This window comes from Myotis yumanensis, unplaced genomic scaffold (genome assembly GCF_028538775.1).
Source record: "Myotis yumanensis isolate MYYU_CA2020_CCGP unplaced genomic scaffold, mMyoYum1.0.hap1 SCAF_3, whole genome shotgun sequence".
NCBI classification, from domain to species: Eukaryota; Metazoa; Chordata; class Mammalia; order Chiroptera; family Vespertilionidae; genus Myotis; species Myotis yumanensis.
The window spans coordinates 170,083,316-170,103,249 of NW_027223754.1; the positions used below are offsets into that span (position 1 = coordinate 170,083,316).

General features: G+C 37.9%; 1 protein-coding gene across 1 annotated transcript in view; it reads left to right on the forward strand.

The window, feature by feature from the left end:
• Positions 1-19,934, forward strand: part of ADAMTS20 (ADAM metallopeptidase with thrombospondin type 1 motif 20) — a 167,997-nt gene that overhangs the window by 18,007 nt on the left and 130,056 nt on the right. Inside the window, exon 3 of the mRNA XM_070407804.1 lies at positions 5,689-5,851. Within this exon, the coding sequence (XP_070263905.1) occupies positions 5,689-5,851 (163 nt within the window). The remainder of the gene's footprint in view (positions 1-5,688; positions 5,852-19,934) is intronic.

The following is a 19,934-nucleotide window of genomic DNA, read 5'->3' on the forward strand; positions in this document are numbered from 1 at the left end:
AATATATGGGTTGAATGACACAATACTGAAATAAGAACATTTCGGAAAAAACAATTGTATAAAAATCCTCTAAACATATAAAAACTTTGGCCTGTGAGAGTAAATTAAAACCAGTTGTGCAATCACTTACTGCCTTTCAAAACAGTTGGCAAATAGAATATCATTGCTCCAAATAATGGGGAAACCCTTACCCAAGTGAAAGCTGGTTTTGCTGCTTTAATAGTTATAAAAAGAAAGTGTTTGGGATTTGATTGGCATTTCTTATGAATCAATGGCAGTGCCCTGTAGAAAGGCAGTTACTAAAAATACGGTGTGATCTAAATATAATTCTATGAACCACCTGTTTTGTTAAGTCTTCCAATTCCTTACCAGGTTCTTTTCCAAGTTAAAAAAAATCAAGTGCTTCCTTAGGAGCCTTTAGGCAGAGCTCTAATATTTTTATTCTTTGAACAGAAATTTCTCTGCAATGGAGTGGATTACAGAAAAATTGGTAGAAGTAAAATACTCTTAACTCCTTCATTGATTAATACAGGGAAATCACTTAGAGAACAAATTAGTTGCAATTTATTCTTTTTTTTATTTTAAATTTTTTTGCCATTTATTCTTGAACTTAGTATTTTAGAACATAAAGGAATTATTGAAGAAAAGGCCTTTGAGTGATAAAGGCAATATTCTTAGCAGGCTGGGGTGCTCTAGCAAGACTTACAAGGAGATGCTGATAGCCTCTGGGTAGAACTATATTCATTTCCCACATGGGATTACAGATTGGACCCATGTGCAGTTTTATTGGAACATTATAATAAAAGTATTTCATAGTAGGTTTTGATTTAAAGGAGTATAGAAAATTCCCCAGGTGTAAATATTCTCAATATTCTTGGGGAAAGTGTCACATAATTTCAAAGTAGTTTTCTAGGTGGATTTAGATAAGTAACAAGTTGCCTCATGTCTATTTGTATCTTTTACCAAGATGCTATCACATTTCCCATCCTCAGCATGCTTTTCCAAAAAGGCAGAAAGTGATTTTCCTTGGGTCCATTTACTGGCATTTCAAAGCCAGTATCTGTAATTTGTAAGCATAGCTGAAATTATCTTTCTGGGAAGGCAGAAAAAGCTGGAATTTTGAAATCTTGGAAAGAAGTGGTTTAGAAAACAGGCACTGGTAGAATTAAATATGCTAGATGAAATCCGAATATATATAAGATTATAATTTCAATATGATGGAATTTTCCTTATTTTTGACTTTTAAAAAATGTGTAATTTAACATATTAACACATTACATAACCAGGAATGCCTAGACATTTTACTTTCTAGCACTGAAATAAAGTGATGTAAATATCTGACAAGTTTCCAAGCTACTATGACTTAGGAATGTTAGAGGAAATAAAGGGGTTTCTAAAGGGTATGTGGGGGAAAACACAGATGTTCTACCATATTTATTAGGAAAATGTTCATTTCTACAGATATGTATTGAGTGCCTACTATGTTTCAGGTAATGTTTTTTTAGGTTTTGGAACTGTAAAAATAGAAAAGCTTTATCTTTGAGGAGGAGCTATAGATGTAGTAATACTTATGGATATAAAGAGAACTTTAAATGATTGTGGCAATTATAGTCATAAATGGCTTTAAGTGATTATTCAGTTAAAAGTGATTTAAAATGTGTTTATTATTTACAGTGAATTTAAAGCAATGATTTCAAAGTTGTTATCTTTAAGTAATTTTTAGATATTTAAAATTAGGAAATGGAAGTGAAACCCCCTTCACCAAAACTGGGCTTATCATAGCATCTAGAATTCAGTAATTCATGTTTATTTCTAGATTGGTTCTTCACAGAAATACGCTTTTCTGTGTGAAAAATTGCAAGGTTTTAGGTGCAGATAAATGTATATCTGTATGTTCTGAAGTGTGATGAGTGCTTTTTGATGTCAAGCATAGTGAGTGCAACCATAGCCTGCCTGTCTACCTGCTCCTACTGCATATCCGCTTATTGGCACAGCTTTCGCCTCACTGTTCTCTCTGTCACTTGAACCTGCCAAGTTTTTCCCCATCACTGGGCCTTTCAGTCCCTGCTCCTTCTGTTTGGAATGTTCTCCCAGAGTTTTCCATGCCTACTTCCTCATTATTCTAGTCTCAGCCTCCTCACAGCACCCTCTATCATTGTTTCCTTGCCTTAATTTTTTCTTTAAAAATTTTTTAAATTACATTTATTGGGGTGACCATCTCTCTATATAAAAGCCTAAGCAACCAGCGACCCACCAACTGGCCAGTAGCTATGATGTGCATTGACCACCAGGTGGCAGACGCTCAATGCAGGAGTAGAAACCACAGGCATGGAAACATGGAACAGACTGGTGAATCTCATAGGGAAAGGGGGAGGGAGGAGGGTGGAAAGAGATTAACCAAAGATCTTATATGAATACTAGAGACCCAGTGCATGGATTGGTGCACTGGTGGGGGTCCCTTGGCCTGGCCTGCGCCCTCTCGCAATCTGGGACCCCTCAGGGATGTCGGAGAGCCGGTTTTGGCCCGATCCCCACAGGCCAGGCCAAGGGACCCCACTGGTGCATGAATCTGTGCACTGGGCTTCTAGTGGTTAATAAGATTATATAGGTTTCAAGTGTACAATTCTATGAAATATCATATGTATACTGCACTTTGGGCCCATCACCCAAAGTTAAATCTTCTTTGTCTCCACATAATTATTTTCTCCATTGCACCTGTTATCACCTGGCATGCTATATTTTTAATTACTTATGTTTTCCTATATAAGTTTAAATTCTTGAAGGCAGAGATTTTTATCATGGTCACCTCTGCATATATAGCCTCTAGAACTGTACCAAGCACATAGTATAGTTGTTCTTTAAATATTTGTCAACTACTTTGCAGGGTTTATAAAAATTGGAATATGATAACTAGTCCAGTGTAATGGATTAAGGCATGAATTGTGGAGCCAGGCTATGTGGGTTCAGGCTATCTTGGTTCTGTCACTTACTTGAAAAAAGATGTAAGCAAGTTATGTAACCTTTGCTCTTAATTTATTTCACCTTTAAAGTGGGGATAATAATAGATTTTACCCCAAAGAGTTATTATTAGCTGAAAATATATACAAAATGTGTATAAATGATGTCTTCTGGACATATTGGAGTTAACTATTATTATTATAAATGCCTTGATGATTTTTTTCTATTCATATAAACAATTAGAATGAATTATATTGATAGATGTCCAATATTGAATCATACTTACATTCTTATGATAAATTCCATCTCATGATGTATTATTCTTTCCATGTGTTGCTGAATTTTGTTTGCTAATACAATTTAGGACTTTTATCTTAATATTCACATACGAGCTTATCCTGTATGTTTTTTGTTTAATTTTGCTGCCATCTTTATCATGTTTTGCTGTAAGTTTACACTAGCTTCATAAAATTAACTTGAATGTTTTATTTTTAAAACTAGAGGCCTAGTGCATGAAATTTGTGCATGGGGCGGGGGGTGGGGGGAGGGTCCTTCAGCTCAGCCTGCACCCTCTCCAATCTGGGACCCCTTGGGGGATATCTGAATACCGGCAGTTGGACATCCCTCTTGCCATCTGGGACCGCTGGCTCCTAAGTGCTTACTTGCCTGCCTGCCTGATTGCCCCTAACTGCCCTCCCCTGACAGCCTGACTGACCTTAACTGCCCTCCCCTGCCAGCCTGACCTCCCCTAACTGCCCTCCCCTGCCAGCCTGATCGCCCCAACCACCTCTACCTCGGCCCCCGCCACCATGGCTTTGTCTGGGAGGAAGGCAGGATGACCGGAAGATGTCCGGTCGACCCGGTCTAATTAGCATATTACCCTTTTATTAGTATAGATATTTTGGAACAGTTGAAATAACAGTGGAATTATCTGCTCTTTCAAGGTTTGGTGGAATTTCTCTGTGAAACTAAGACCTGGAGGTTTCATGGTGTAACTCTGATAACCTTTTCTATTATTTGGTAGAAAAGGGGGCTGTTGAGATTTTTAACATTTCTGGAGTTATTTTGGTAAATTATGTTTTCCCAGGAAATTGTCTTTATCATAAACTCTTTCTCTCTCTGGTTTTCTGGTTTCCTCGGGCATTGGCATCTTGTAACTTTTTTGTTCCAACTGTCCTCCCATCACTGTCACTGTCATTCAAGGTTTGTTACCTCTCTTCTGGGCTATAGCCTTTGTCTTATAATTGCTAGTATTTTTTTTTCTCTACCATAGATAGCACTCCATGTTACTAGATTACATTGCATACCTTACAGTCTTACTTATTCATTTAATATGTTATCCAATATCTGGTACACGGCCGGCATGAGAGGCATGTAGAAAAGAGTGCAGGCAAAGCTCTGTTCTCATGGAGTTTATATTTTAGTGGATAGTACCAGACAAGGAACAAATGAACATAAATAAAAATATACCCATTAGTGATAGGTGCTATGAAGAAAAATGAAACAGGATAAAAGAGCTAAAGTAGGAGTTTAGGTGTCATTTTATATAGGGTGATGAATGTTGAGTGGAGACATGTAGTGAGAGCCATGGAAACATTGAGAAGCAGAAGGTTTACTAAGTACAGAGGTGTTGAGGGGAGAATATACTTGTCATATTTGAGGAATAGCAAAGACACTAGGATGAGCCAAGGTGCAAGCGGGAGAAGTCAAAACTATTAGTCATCTGTGTACTTGGAGCGACGGGAGGTGAAAAGGGGTGGACAGGTCACACAGGACATTGTAGATCACTGAAAGAACTTTGGATTTTACTGAGTGACATGAAAAGTCACTAGAGTGTTTTTTGTTTTCTCTTTTTAGAGTGACATGATATAGACTTAAGAGAAATTACTGTGACTCTTCTGTGGAGACTAGACTATAAAGGGCTATGGGTTTAGTTCGAGAAAGAGATCATGGATGTAGTGGTAAAATTTGGGAGGAGTGGCTGGATTTCAGTTATACTTTAAAGGTTCAGCATTCAGGATCTTGAAGGTGGAGTGAAGGTGGGATATGAAAGAAAGAGTCATCCTTGATATTTCTCTAAGGATTTTTGTCCTGGGCAATCAGAATAATAATATAACCATTTACTGAAAAAGAGAGAGTTTTAGGAACAGGTTTGAACCAGAAATGAAGAATTTGGCTTTGGACATGTAAAGGTTGTGAATGCTACTAGTCTAAGTGGAGATATCAAAAAGTAAGTTGGATATTGAATTCTGAAATTCAGAAGACAGGTTTTTGTGAAAACTTCAATGGCTCCCCATTGCTTACAAATTCAAATCTATTAGCATTACATTTAACATCTCTTTTTTCTGACCCCAACCTACCTTTACATCTTGTCTCATACTACTGCTGTACATAGACCATTCAAACAGGTTTCTTATTTCTAGAATGTGCTAGACATTTTTTTGCCATTTTGATGCTGCTGCCTGTGCCATTGTTTATGTCTAGAATACCTGTCATCTCAACTCAGCCCATAGGAATACTGTCCTGTGTTCATAACCTTATACATATGAGCTGAGAGAAAAAGGTGAGCCACAGAACAGAAACTTTATGTTCAGTTGATGACATTCAGTAAACAGACAGACTCCTGGCTGTCTTGCTTCTGTGTGTGTTAATTTTAACCTATGGCACAATGTATTGTTTTCTCTTAGTGATGAAAAAAATAGTTAATTTTTATATTTTTTAAATTTTCAGATGGGAACATTTAAAGCACATGATGGTGAATATTTCTTAGAACCTATAATGAAGGCAGATGGGAGTGAACATGAAGATGATCATAACAAGCCACATCTTATATACAGACAGGAGTTGAAGAGGAACTATTTTCTGCATCCACATAAGCCTTGTGACGTTTCAGGTAAACTATGAAGTAAAGGTATTTGGGTTAAATTATGATACTATTTAAATCTTTTTATAGTTTAGAGTTTTCATAGTTTCTTTAAATATTGAAATATATGGCATTTTAAACACATTTTCTTGACCCATTAGAAATCATTTAATGTCTGTGTGCAACTTTGTTGTAGCAGAGTGAATTTAAATTCAAAAAAGTATTTAGTATATGAGGTATGTAGCAACTAACCATATCAAGTTTTTACTTCAATGTGTTAGGTGAGTATGATTTAATTTTTCTAGCAGAATTTTAGATAGTTAAAAGTGAACTATCTAAAATTCTATAAGTAATAATCACATGTTCAATTTTGCAGGCTTTTAAGTTTATGTGAAGGAAATGTATATAGTTTTCTGTGACTTATCCATTTGCTCTGTGTGGTGACTGAGTTTCATCTACATCATTCATTTTCATTGCTGTACAGTACTTGATTCTATCACGATTCATATGTTCATTTTCCCGTTGAACTTTTGGATTGTTTGCAGTTTTTCATCATTATAAACAGTGTTGCTATGATAGTCTTGTTCCATCTCCTGAGTTTGAGAGTTTCGCAAAGTGGTTTTTATCAATTTATTTATACTTCAGCAATATACACGAGAGCTAGGTTTTCATCATTTTTCCTCTAAAATTCAGACTACTGAAGACTTCTAGTAAATTAGAACCCAGGAATCATAGGTATCCTTAAAGTGTGAATCTGTTGCTGGTAAATTACTTGTGTGTTGAATAGGAGTCATTTTAAGAGTTGTGTCCACATATGAACATGAGTCTTCACCATATCATTGTCTATCATTCTGTGAAGAATGGAGAAAGGCACCTGCGGTTATCATCAAAGTACAAAATCTAGACAAAAGAGTGGGATTAGAAAGGATTTATTTGAGGTTGTAGGTGTCCATAAACTATAGTTCCAAGCACTGAGATGCCATCTGTTTGGGAATATAATGACATGTAGGCCTTTGAAGGTTTTCCTGGGAGTGCACTTCTTAACCTTTGCTATAATAAGAGGGCCGTTTTGGAGTGGTTCTCACTGTGTCTCAGGCCGTGTTTTAAATCTATTGACATAATAGATGCCTTTCTTATGCTTTTAATATGAGCATAAGGGCTTCATTTTCATGGTTTCAAAGAAAACACAAATGGGCACAGCCTCACAATAGAGTTCTACAGAAGGCAGCGTATGCTTGTTCTGATCTACCATTCAGGAGCAGCTTGTTTAACGAACTGTTTAGCTTCTTAAGAAGAAAACCACCAAGTAGACACTCTGAATGCATAAATGTTTCACCTAATGATATGCAGGGTTTTGCATTCACAGTCAGTGTTCATTATCAGAAATGGTTCAAGAGAGGCCAGGCTCTTTGGTTTAACAAATTTTTATACTAAAGGTTTATTATAAAAACTACAAATGAAAAGCAAATAGAAAGCTATCAGATTTGGTTTTCTTTCATTCACAATATATTTTTCCACAATATTTATCTACTAAAATGTTAAAGGTAGTAACCTTCTTTTAGATTCTTAACTTGCCTCCATTTTTGGGTACAATTAACATACATATTTTTAATCACTAAAAAAGCAATTAATTAATGGTCTAAGTAATTAGCTGCTAATCATCATTTTGTTTATAAAAATAGTTTTGAATGTATGTAGTAAAATATTATTAAAGGCTTTTTTCCCCCTAATTCACATGTTGGTCAGAAATACTTGCAGACTATATATATTCCTTAGGCGAATTCTTCAAACAGGTAGGCTTAAAAATTAGCATATGAACCAAAAGGATTAAGTAGAAAAAGAAAAGTCATTTAAAAAATATTTCTATTGATGATTTAAAATTTAAAAATTTTTTTATTTATTGATTGGAGAGAGAGAGAAACATCAATTATTGTTCCACTTATTCATACATTCATTTGGTTGCTTCTTGTATGTGCTCTGACTAGAGATCGAACCTGTAACCTTGGCATATCAGGAAAACGCTCTAATCAACTGAGCTACCTGGCCAGGGCTGATGGTTTTAATTTATTGTGACCCTAAAGTTTTGTAACTTATAGTGGCCTCAGCTTTGATGAATTAGTTCAAATTATTTTCAACATCAGATTTCACCATGTGCCGTGAGGCCATACTAGTTAATATTCGGTAGCCATATCTAGCCATTGAGGAGGATGCCAGGCTCCCAGGTAGACATCAGATGTGTTCTAAGTAATACCCAGTGGAAATGGTAACACACTCTCACAACCTAAAAAGTGAACAAAAATCCAGCACACACTAACAAAATTAAAACCCAAGGGAAGGGGAGCCCTGAAAATACTGACCTTAACTTCTCTGTCTTAATAAGCATAAGTAGTGCATGGTTAATGGACTTAATGTTTCCTATATAAACGTTAAGTTTATGGGTTTCTACCTTAAATACCTCACAGCTACAGGAACCAGGTAGTTATCAGAAATGAGTGAAGTGGGGTGTCATTAGGGCGTCCAGGTAGCCACAGGTCAATGGAATAGGTATGCTTGCAAAAGTTGCATTGGGAATGTGGGATCAGTTTTACCAGAACTTTGAATTTTATAGAGAAGTTAAAAATGTGTGTGGGAGGGGGAAAGTTTGAAACGTGAGAGCTGAGTTTGTCTTCTTAACTGCCAATTTGCAATCTCTTATTTAATGATTTCCAAAGTCCCTGACACTTAAAAACATTTTTTTTTTAAATTTGTGGGCAGAGGAAGAGGTGCCATCAATTAATCTAGAGACAGAGGATTATAAATATGACCATGACCATGGCCAATATTTTCAACTATTAACTGTTACTGGTGATTTTAAGAGTCAGCTCAAGCTTCTAAATACAAATAGACATGACTCTAGAGATTTCCCCCTTCTGCCCACCCTTTGTTAAACTGCTCTCTCAAAGATCACTTATGACCTACTTGCCAAAAGCAATCTCTCATATTGTTACTTCATTTTAGGGAAATTTTCCCTTTTTTTTTTTGGCTTCTCTGATACACTTTGCTTCCAACTTTGCTGCTTTTCTTTCTTACTATTTCTCCCATTTCTCTTCTGAGTTGTTGTTACTGCTTTCCCATCTTCTAAGCATTTTTAAGGTGTTCTTGGCCACTATTTTACACCATTTTTATATAGACTCTACATGATTTATTTATTTTTATTTCCCTAATTTAACTACTAATTTCAGTGCTACATATTTTAAAAATGATTTAACTTCAGCTTGTTTTAAGATTAAATCTCAGGTCTACAACTGTCTGATTCTCATGTTTCTTGAATGTCCCAGTGGCACCTAGAGTTAATACATCTAATCTGAAGCTATTGTCTCTTTTCACCTACCTCTTCGTCCATATCCTAAAAAGAAGCCTTTCTTCTTTTTGTGTCCAAATATCTGTCTAAATTAAGCACTTGCTATAGTGGACACTTAAGTAGTGTTAATTTTAAAAAAAATCCTACTCTATTAACTAAAGAAGACTGATTTAGATTTTAATAACAAATTTGCCTCAACTACTCAGGTCTACCCTTTTTGCTTTATTTGTTAACTAGAGGCCTGGTGCACGAATTCGTGCACCAGTGGTGTCCCTTGGCCTGGCCTGTGGGATCGGGCCGAAACTGGCTTTCCAACATCCCCCGAGGGGTCCCGGATTGTGAGAGGGTGCAGGCCAGATCAAGGGATCCCACTGTTGCACGATCAGGGCCAGGGAGGGATGCAGGAGGTTGGCCAGTCAGGGAGGGACTGTAGGAGGGCTCCAGGACATGTCGGGCCCATCTTGCTCAGTCCTGATAGGCTGGACCCCAGCAGCAAGCTAACCTATCAGTCAGAGCATCTGGCCCCTGGTGGTCAGTGCACATCATAGCAAGCAGTTGAGAGGCCTTAGCATATCATTAACATATTGTGCTTTAATTGGTTGAATGACCGACCATTTGACTGGATACTTAGCATATTAGGCTTTTATTATATAGGATTAGTATTCTAAAGTGCATAAATAGTTTATTTTCTTAAGGAGCTATTTTTCAGTCTTATTGTATTAGTAATGATCTTAAGTTAAATTTTGTCCCAAACTAAAGAAAAATCTTAAATTTTCTTAAGATTTGACCTATTAAGGTTTTGAGATTGTGAATCCTCTGGTATTAGAACTACCTCATAGCCCTCTGGCTGGTTTGGTTCAGTGGATAAAGCATCATTCCTTGGACTGAAGGGTCTTGAGTTTGATTCCCGGTCAAGGACACATACCTCAGTTGCAGGCTTGAGCCCCGGCCCTTGCTATGTCTCTCTCACACCGATGTTTATCTAAAATAACCAAAATAACAACAAAAAAAACAGCCTCATATATATTATGAAAAACTCTATACTTTTCAAAGCACTCTTCATAGTCATAGCTCATTGATCCCTATAGTAAGTCTGTGAGATACAATCATCCTCAAATTACAGATGTTTTCTGTGAGCGGAAGAAACCCAGAGATGGTGTAACAGTTGTTTGTTCCATGCATACAGGTTTATCTTACTAGCTGACCTATTTTGCCAGTTGTACTATTTGACATGATAATGAAATGGTATAGTATGTATGTAATAATGCACCCCAAAGAGAAAAATCAATCTTTTGTATATGTTCCTTACTTTGTGTTGTCATTCTGTCATTGGCAAGCCCTAGCTTTGAAGTCCTATTTTATTTATGATTATTATACTAGGGTCCCTTGGCCTGGTCTGTGGGGATCAGTGGACCTCCGTGCCGCCACAGCCAGGCCTTAACCCACCAGCTCGTTCGGCTCCAGCCAGCTGTTCACATTGACCGCATGGCACGAAGTAGTGCGTGAAACGGCAGGCAGTGAGGGAGGAGTCCGAGCCCGGGCTGGGTGCTGCTCCTGCTCATCCTGGCCCCTCTATACCTGCCACTACAGGGGAAGTGTCTGCAAGAGAGGCTCGTGCCGCTGCAGCTGCACTTGCCAACTGTGAGCCCAGTGTCTGGCACCTGTCTGTCAGCTGAGCGGCGCTCCCTCTGCGGGAACTCACTGACCACCAGGGGGCAGCTCCTGCGTTGAGCGTGTGCCCCCTGGTGGTCAGTGCACGTCATAGCTACCGGCCAGTCAGCCGGTCCCTGGTTGCTTAAGCTTTTATATATATAGATTATCTAGTTCTATTTATAATGAGGTTGATGATTCCAACATTGGGAGACTGGGCCAATGAGAAAGCGAACCAAAATGCAGGAACCAAAAGTATGTTTATCCAATCAGGTGCATTTAAAAAATACATAACATGGGAGATATGTTGCCTTACATTTTAGGTGTGGTAACAACATTCCTTTCTAGGAGGAGGACCTGTCTACTCTGAAGAATTAATGTTTTTAAAAATCTTCTATTCTTTATACTAGGATTGTATTTTTTCAAACTACATCATTAAACTGGAGAGTGTTTCATGGGTAGAAATAATGATTCATTCTTTTTAAGTTTTGAAGGCAAGTTTTTAAATATCTCTGTGCTAGATTGGAGCTGAATAGGAGAGAATTGTGAATCTGGAAGAATAGGAGAAGCTATACCATAGTTATAACCCCTAATTGAAGAATAAGCTATGATGTGTCTGAATACAGTGGTGTCAAACCACTGTCATATTTGTTCCGATTTGATTGTCTCTCACTGTAGAATTAGAACTCATTTGTTGCTGGGAATTTTTTTTTTCTTCTGTGCATGTCAACTTGTTCTGGTTCATGTATTTATCAAGTCTGCTTTTGAGGTGGGCCTAGGCCGACTTCCAGGAAGCAGGCGACACTGTTGGGATCATGCTGGCAGCCCTAGTTTGTCGGTGCCTGGCCTGTTCTCTGGAAATTGGACCTACAGGACTACTGATGGAGGGAGTGGCTGCGCTGGGCTGGTGGGTCGCCAGGATGGGTCCATCAGCTGAGCTGCGCTCCCGCTGTGAAAGTGCACTGACCACCAGGAAGCAGCTTCTGTGTTGAACGTCTGACCCCTGGTGGTCAGTGTGTGTCATAGCGATTGGTCATTTGGTCGTTTAGGCTTTTAAATATATAGATTGCATTTTTAAATTATTACTTCTACACACAGATGCAGGGATTTTTCTTATATTGAACTTATGTTCAACTTTGCTCACATATTCTAATAGTTTATCTGTTGATACTTCTGGATTTTGTATGTGAACATCATGTAGACAGTTATTTTTTCCCTTCCAATCTTTCAATCTTTTATTTATTTTTCCTTATTGCCCTGGCTAAGATTTCTAAAACAACATTGAATGAAAATGGCAATAGTGAAAATTCTTACCTCATCACGAATTTTAAAAGAAAAGCTTTGAACCTTTTCTGATATGAACAATGTCTGTTGGTTTTTCTTAGGTGCCCTTTAGATGATTAAGGAAGTTCCCCTAAATTGCTGGGTTAATAATTTTTATTATGAATGCATATGGAATTTTATCAAAACCCTTTTCCTCTGCACATACTGAGGCAAACATGTATTTTTCCCTTTGTTCAGCCAATTGATTTTCACATGGCAAGTCCACCTTCGGCTCTCACTATTTGTATATCAATGTTTATGAGTGAATTTGGTTTAAATTTTTCCCTGGTTGTATAGAAAAAGAGGAAGGAAAATTATTGCCTATTGGAAGAGACTGATTAAAATAATGGGCCAGAGTATATGGGCTGCATAAGGGTGTTATTTTTTATTTTATACACTCAATAGTCTTTTAGATTTACTCATCAGGTAAAGGACAGAAGTGAAAAATAACTCAATATATTTATGGGGAGCAATAAAATGTGAAACTTTCTATCTAAGGTATTAGATCATTAATCAGCCTTACAGCTCATTTTACAGTTTTCCTCTGGCTGGTCTAGCAAACACAACTTAATTGCAAATGCTTAGTGAAGTAAATGTTAATCTCTGGCTCCCTCCTGCTTAGCCATGTGATGCTTCCCTCCTGAAGAGGAAGCAAAGATTTTAATTATTTGCAATTAGAATCTGATTCAGTATTGCAGCATTCAAAAGCGGCCCTATTTAAAGACATGGAGACAGACTGGGCTGCTCTCACAATGAGTACACATGCCAGGGAAAACTGCACAAGGATGACGATGGTCCATATTCCTCACTTGGGGAACATCATTGCTGCGGGAGTGAGAGTCGGGCCCATTGCCAGGTCAGGCGACAGACACACCATTTCATGGGGAGAACATCCAGGCCTCTGGATCTCCCCCGAGCAGGCTGCTTCTTTGGGCTTTTCTTCCTTGGAAGGGAGCCAGACCTCTGAAGGGGAAACTCCCTCAGCCTGACCTGTGAGTCTGTAGTCCGCAACGTCTTTTGTATAGACACAAATGTGCCTGGATGTTAGATGAACATGGTGTTAAGATTGACAAAAACGTTCTTTTAAAAGGTGGTGTTTTATTCTGCGATGTAGTAGCATAAAATCAAATAACAAAATGCCCACTTGAAAATAAGAGTTCAATCTACCACTGATCTTAGAGTTTTATTTCCCCCCCCCACTTTTGTCAAAAACTAAAAAATAGTGGCCTTAATAAAAGCTGACAAAAGCAATGTGGACAAAAACTGATTCCATAATAGAGATAGAAGCGCTACTAAGATAACATAGTATTTTTTTATTTTTAACATTTTATATTCATTTAGCGAGGGCTTTTAATTAGAACTAAGCTTTTCAATGTTAAATTTATTTTGGAAAATACCTTTTTCTTATTTTTTTAAATCTTTTAATCAATTATTAATAGTTAGAAGAGTATTTCACATGAGAATTCTATTTTCAGTCAAAAGCTGTTTTAGGAATTGCAGAGCCTGGAGGAGTCAATTATAATGGCTGGAGTAACATTAGAATAAAGAGTGAGTTAGAGTCTAAACTTAGATTACATTTTAGATTTTTATGAGTTATAACTTAGTTTTAAATATATTCAATTAAAATAACAGAAGTTATCTTTAATAACATAATAGCAAATGCTCATACTGATTTCAACAAGTTACTTCATGTGGAAAAATAGTCTTATACCAAGACGTGAATTGATAAAGCAAATAGAGAGATTACAATATTTGTAAATTCCCACTTCAAACTGACTTTGCATTTTGAGGGTGCTTAGTACTTAAAAGGACCTCAAAGCATTTTGGGAATGATTCCACATACATGAGGCAGATTGTCAGATAATGTGGGAACTCTTCTAGCCCAGGAGCAACCTTGTGAAAGTCTGGAGTACAAAGGGTTATATTTTCTGTTAAATCATAGTAAGTGGATATATTCTAGAAATGGACTGCCCTGAAGGCTCATCGAAAATCTATGTTTATAAAACCCTAAGCGATCCGTCAACTGTTCGACCAGTTGACCATTTGGTTCCTATGAAGTGTACTGACCACCAGGGGGAAGATGCTCAATGCAAGAGCTGCCCCCAGGTGGTCAGTGCGCTCCTACAGAGGGAATGCCGCTCAGTTGACTGACAGGCGCCAGATGCTGGGCTCACGGCTGGCGAGTGCAGCTGGGCCCGAATGAGCAGGAGCGCTGCAGCGCCTGGCTCGGGCTCCTCCCCGGTTGCCTGCTGCTTCATGCACTACTACATCCCTCAGGGGATGTCGGACTAACAGTTTTGGCTAGATTCCTGCAGGCTAGGATCAGGCCATAACCGGCAGTCCAACCTGAGGGGTCCTGGATTGCGAGAGGGTGCAGGCCAGGCTGAGGGACCCACTGGTGCACGAATCCTTGCACTGGTTCTTTAGTAACAAGATAAGATAGGTAGGTAGAGTCTTGTACTGTTGTCAGTTTTAATAACGTTATACTATATTCTAACTTCAGCCACACACACTTGCAAAATAAGCTCACTAGAAGTGCTAAGCATGAATTCTGAATAACTGATTTTTCTTTAAAGAATGAATTTACTTCATAAGATTTTCAAATATCTTTTCAAGAAGTACTAGAGTGGGAGTTGGGAGTATCACATTGTTATATGTACAATTGTCCATCTGAAGCATCCTAACTTATATTATTTGGCTAGTTTGTCTTAGTCTTATTTTGCTTAGAATTTCTAACAAAGGATGGGATTTGAAGATGTGGAAAGCACTTTGCAAAGTTCCCCTTCCATACTCTTCCAGTGGAGAGGTTGGTAAGCCAAAAGCTGGAAAGAGACAGCTAGTGAATATTCCTTCTCACCTAAGAAAGAAATGTTAAAAGTTTTGAGTTTATGAATGAATGTGTGCTTATTTTCAACTCATGATCTGAGCAAGAATACTTGATTCAGCTTATTAGTCAAATCTATCTTACATATCTTTAGAGCAATCCCCATGGGTTGGATTTTTGAGAATGTGGAAGAAAGGGTATTTACTCTGTAATACTTGACCAGTGTGCTCTTTGCCCTTTTAGCACACTTTGCAAAAGGAACTAGAATTTCTTATTGGATGTAGGATTAATGGGAGTAATTTGGGAGGTTTCCAGTGCCCTCTTTTTTTTTCTTTTAAGGCCATTAGAGTGATAGGACAGTAGCAGATTTTTCTCAAGTCTGTGCATCGTAGAGCTAAATGTATTTATATCCATGGACAACAGTGTGGTGATTGCCGGGGGGAGGTGATTGAGGGAGGTGGAGGAGGATATGGGGGGTGGGAAATAGTGATGGATGGAAACTTGACTTGGGGTGGTGAACAAACAATACAGTGTATAAATGATGTGTCGTAGAGTTGTGCACCTGAACCCCGTATAATTTTGTAACCAGTGTCATCCCAATTTTTTTTAAAAAGGCGGGGGTGGGGGTGGGGGAAGAAATAGAAAAAAATGTGCAAGGGAAAAAAATAAATGGATTTATATCCAAATCTTGACTCAGCTCTATATTTCTGTAATGCAAGGAGAACTAGACCCATATTTTCATGAATATGAGTAGCTAGTTCCTCTTTTAGTTTTGGAGGAGGCAGCATTTTCCATTATGATCCTGCTTACTAAATTCTTCACATTCTACATGTATTACCACATATGACCTTTAGAAGAGTCATGCAATGTGGGATTCAGATGTAATAACTGATATTGAGGAAATCTGAATTCATTTCTTTGTTATGCCACTTAGTTGGTGGCTGATGAAATTTCATGTAACTGGTGTCACATCTGTTTCAAAATCTGCACTGTAATAGTGACTGATTCAGGGATGCAATAAGGACTAATGATGTAATGATTCTTTTATGTTGTTTCAAGTTTCAGCTGACCACAGGCAAGTCCACAATCTTCTGCACAATTGGTAGCAGTAGGTGCAGTTCTAATTATTTACTTGTAAATGTCTTTAACATGAAGACATTTTATAAGCTCTGTGCCACAATTCTGTAAGAGAGGACTATAGATTTTCAGAAGTTTCATCATAGAATACTGTTGTTTTAAAAACTTAATAGGTTCCAAATTATATTTTACTAGAGGCCAGGTGCATGAAAATTCATGCACTGGAGGGGTTGTCCCTCAGCCCAGCCTGCCCCCTCTCACAGTCCAGGAGCCCTCAGGGATGGGAGGCGACTGGCGATCAGGGGAAGGCGATGCCCCCATCACACCTCTGCTGCTGCCACTGCTGGCAGCGCAGTCCTCAGCTGGCCCTGGTTACCTGTGCCTCGGGTGGCCCTGGGCGTCTGGGCAGCCGATATCTGAGGCTTGCCTGTGCCTGGTGGTGGGCCCGGCCTTGCCGCACGCCTGCTGCGCTGGTGGGGCTGAGGGGACTGGGCGCCACCATCTTGTGGCTGTGGGCGCTGCCATCTTTGAGGGCATGACAGTAAATTAGCATATTCCCTCCTTATTGGCTGTGGGTGTCGCCATCTTTGAGGGCAGGGCAGCAATTAGCATATTCTCTCCTTATTGGCTGTGGGCGCCGCCATCTTTGCAATGGTGTGAGGTTCAATTAGCATATTCCCTCTTTATTAGATAGGATTATGTGACCATGGGCAGTTTATTTAACCTTCCTGTTCCTCATTTTCTTTGTGTACAAGATGAAGATAATAGTATCTACCTTATAGAGTTGTTAATAGTAAAGGAGATAACTTAAATGAAGTGTACCAGTACTTGGTACATAGCAAGCACTCATTAAGTACTGTGTTTGTTATTGGCAATAGTAGTATTAGTAACAAAATTCAATGTGGCAACATAGGGCATGTAATAAACACAAAAAACAGTTTAAATCATAAGAAAACATGTTAGATTTCACAGTATATCTGATATGATTGTTCTTTACTTCAAAGCACACCCAGTTCTTTGAGTTGGGAGTCTTGTTGGGCACTTAACAAGTGGTTCGAAATGTTGATAATCTAGAACAGGGGTGTGGAATATCTGGTCCATAGGCTGTATAAGGCCCGAAAAATCATTTGGTCTAGCATGGCCAAAGCATTAAGGATGAGTTAATTAAATGTTTGACCAAATATAGCAGGTAAATTTTTAAGTCGATAATTTTGTATGGCCCACAAATGATGTTATAAGTATCCAAGTGGCCCTTGGCAGAGAAAAGTATCCCCACCCCTGGTCTAGAATATGCTTCATTGAGTTAATGCCCTCATGATTAGAATGGTGGTTACATGCTATTGGCCAGGTATAAAATCTGTCTTCTTATCTGGTCAAATGCAGAGTGTTAGTATCAATTCTGGCCTCTGTACAGAAACCAGATGCAAAATTAGAGTGAATTTCCTATTTGAGATCAGGAAAATCCAAGGCAACTTCTTCATCTTTGGATTGCTGTGGTTGTACATTACAATTAGTATTACACTTACCTTGAAGTTCTGGTCTGATAAACCTTCCTTTGCCTTGTTCCTCAGTATATTCCTTTCTTTCATCTTCCTTTCTTCCTTTTTCCCATCTCCCAACTTTTCATCATCCTTTGTTTCTTCCTCTTAATCCTTTTTGCTCCTTTTCATGAACATTTATTGAGCACTTACTAGGGCAGAACACATTGTCCAACAGTGCTCTCAGTCTATAGAGGGTTTATAGCTTGATGGTAGTGGTGGTGATGAGCATGTTTAGTGGTGACCTGGTGGTGATCAGGGGTTTGAACTTCATCTTATGGGCAATGAGAATCTATGGACGTGAAGGTGAGATAAAAGATTTATTCTTAAAAATGAATCTTTTATGGACATAAATGTAGGATGAACAGGAGGGATAAGAGATTGAAGATGGTGAGACTATTTGGGAGACTTCATGTCTAATTTTGCATTCATGATTCTAATAATAGGTGAAAAAGACCTGAATGAATTTAGAGGCAAGGGCATTATTGACAACAGGTGCAATACTAGGGATGTTTTGAAGGAGAAATGGAAAAACTTGGTGACCATATACAAAGGGTAAAGAAGAACCCTATGGTAGTATACAGTGTAGTATGAGTTATGGATATTAGGAGATTATTGCTCATAGGTGTAGAAATTAGGGATGCTGGGAATAGGAGAAGAAAATGATAGATTGAGTTCTGTCAATTTTCAGTATGAGGTGCTGGTAGGATTTTTAAGTGGAATTATGGGTTTCTAATTATATTCTGTAACATTTTTTTTCCCCCAACAAAGCAGGGATTCCCTTTTTATATTTTCTCCCATCTATAAAGTAGATATGTTAATAATAATTTCTTCCCATGATGGTGAGAAATGAATGAAGGGATGCAGGAGAAAACTGTTTAATAGTTACCTACATCTAAAATAAGTAACCAGTTATGTTAGGTATTCATATTCTCATTAAATCCCTAAGCCATAAGCACAGAGATAGTTAGATTTATATTGTAAGTTCTAATGTCGATTCTAGCCCAGTTCCAGGCCACTGACAGAGAATTAAGGCCAAGTTTAGAGTACCACTCTGTGACAGAATACAATTAAGAGCCTCATTTCATGCATTGTAATTCTCAGAGTTGGCACAGGATACTATTGTAGCTTAAAGAAATTTGTTCAAGCATGCCAATCAGATTCTTGGTCTAGGAGAGTGGCTGATAGCTGTTTCATGTTAATGGTATGGTATGCTAGACGCGTGTTCATCCAAGAGCCCATCGGCAATGAGACGAGGAGATCATGCCAGAATGTAAATCAAAATACTGCCCTCATTATCAAGAAAGTCTTGCTATGGAAGGATTGTCGACTGAACTTAATGGTACATTGAGTAAATCACTTTTGAACAGCATATGTAGAGGAGCACAAATTCCCCAAACTAAGATGATCAGAATGTCCAATTTATTTTTTTTCTTAAATAAATGCAGAGGTATTTTTAAATTCTATTGAATGACTTGTATTACTGCATTTTCCCTCCCTAAGGTGTGGGACATTTAAGTAGAATTACATGTTTCTAATTACATTATTGTTTAACAATTTTTAGTAGTTTATATTCTTATGGATTATTGACTTTTAACAATCTCCTTGCATTTCAGAATACAGTATGCTATAATAAGGACTATATTCACTGATTATTGTTGTTGCATGATATTCATGATTTGTTTTGGTCTAAATTAGTTTTGGTTTATTTGACACTTGTTATTAATAAATGACAAGAAATCATTTTAGCATTTGACTTGATGGAACATAAATAGACAACCATTGCATACAGATGATGTCATTGAATTGTCAAATGAGCTTTGAATATGCTCATTTATTTAGGGTATTTGGAAAGGTCACTTCAGCATATGTTACTCTGCTTAAGTATAAACATAAAAAAAGGTAATGAGATTAAATGTGTAGCTTGTAAAATAGTTATAGATGCTGTTTTAAAAATATTATAATTAAAAATTACAGTAATAAAACAAGTTCATTGCAATGATTTAAAGGGCCCTGAGAAAAAAGTTTGATAGTTGTTGTTTTTTTAAAAATCCTCACTCTAGGATGTTTTTCATTGATTCTAGAGAGAGAAGATGTGAGAGTGAGAGTGAGAGAGAGAGAGAGAGAGAGAGACCTGGGTACTGAATCTGTAACCTGTGTATCTGACTGGGAATTGAACCCGAGACCCTTCAGTGCATGAGACAGTGCTTCAACCAATTGAGCCACACCAGCCAGGGCAATAGTTTGATAGTTTTACCATCCCCCTCTTCAGTTACACCTGTCTAATACAGCCAAAAACCTTTGAGGTGTGTGCTTCCTTAACTTTTTGGCTCATTATAGAAAATGTTATAAATATATGTT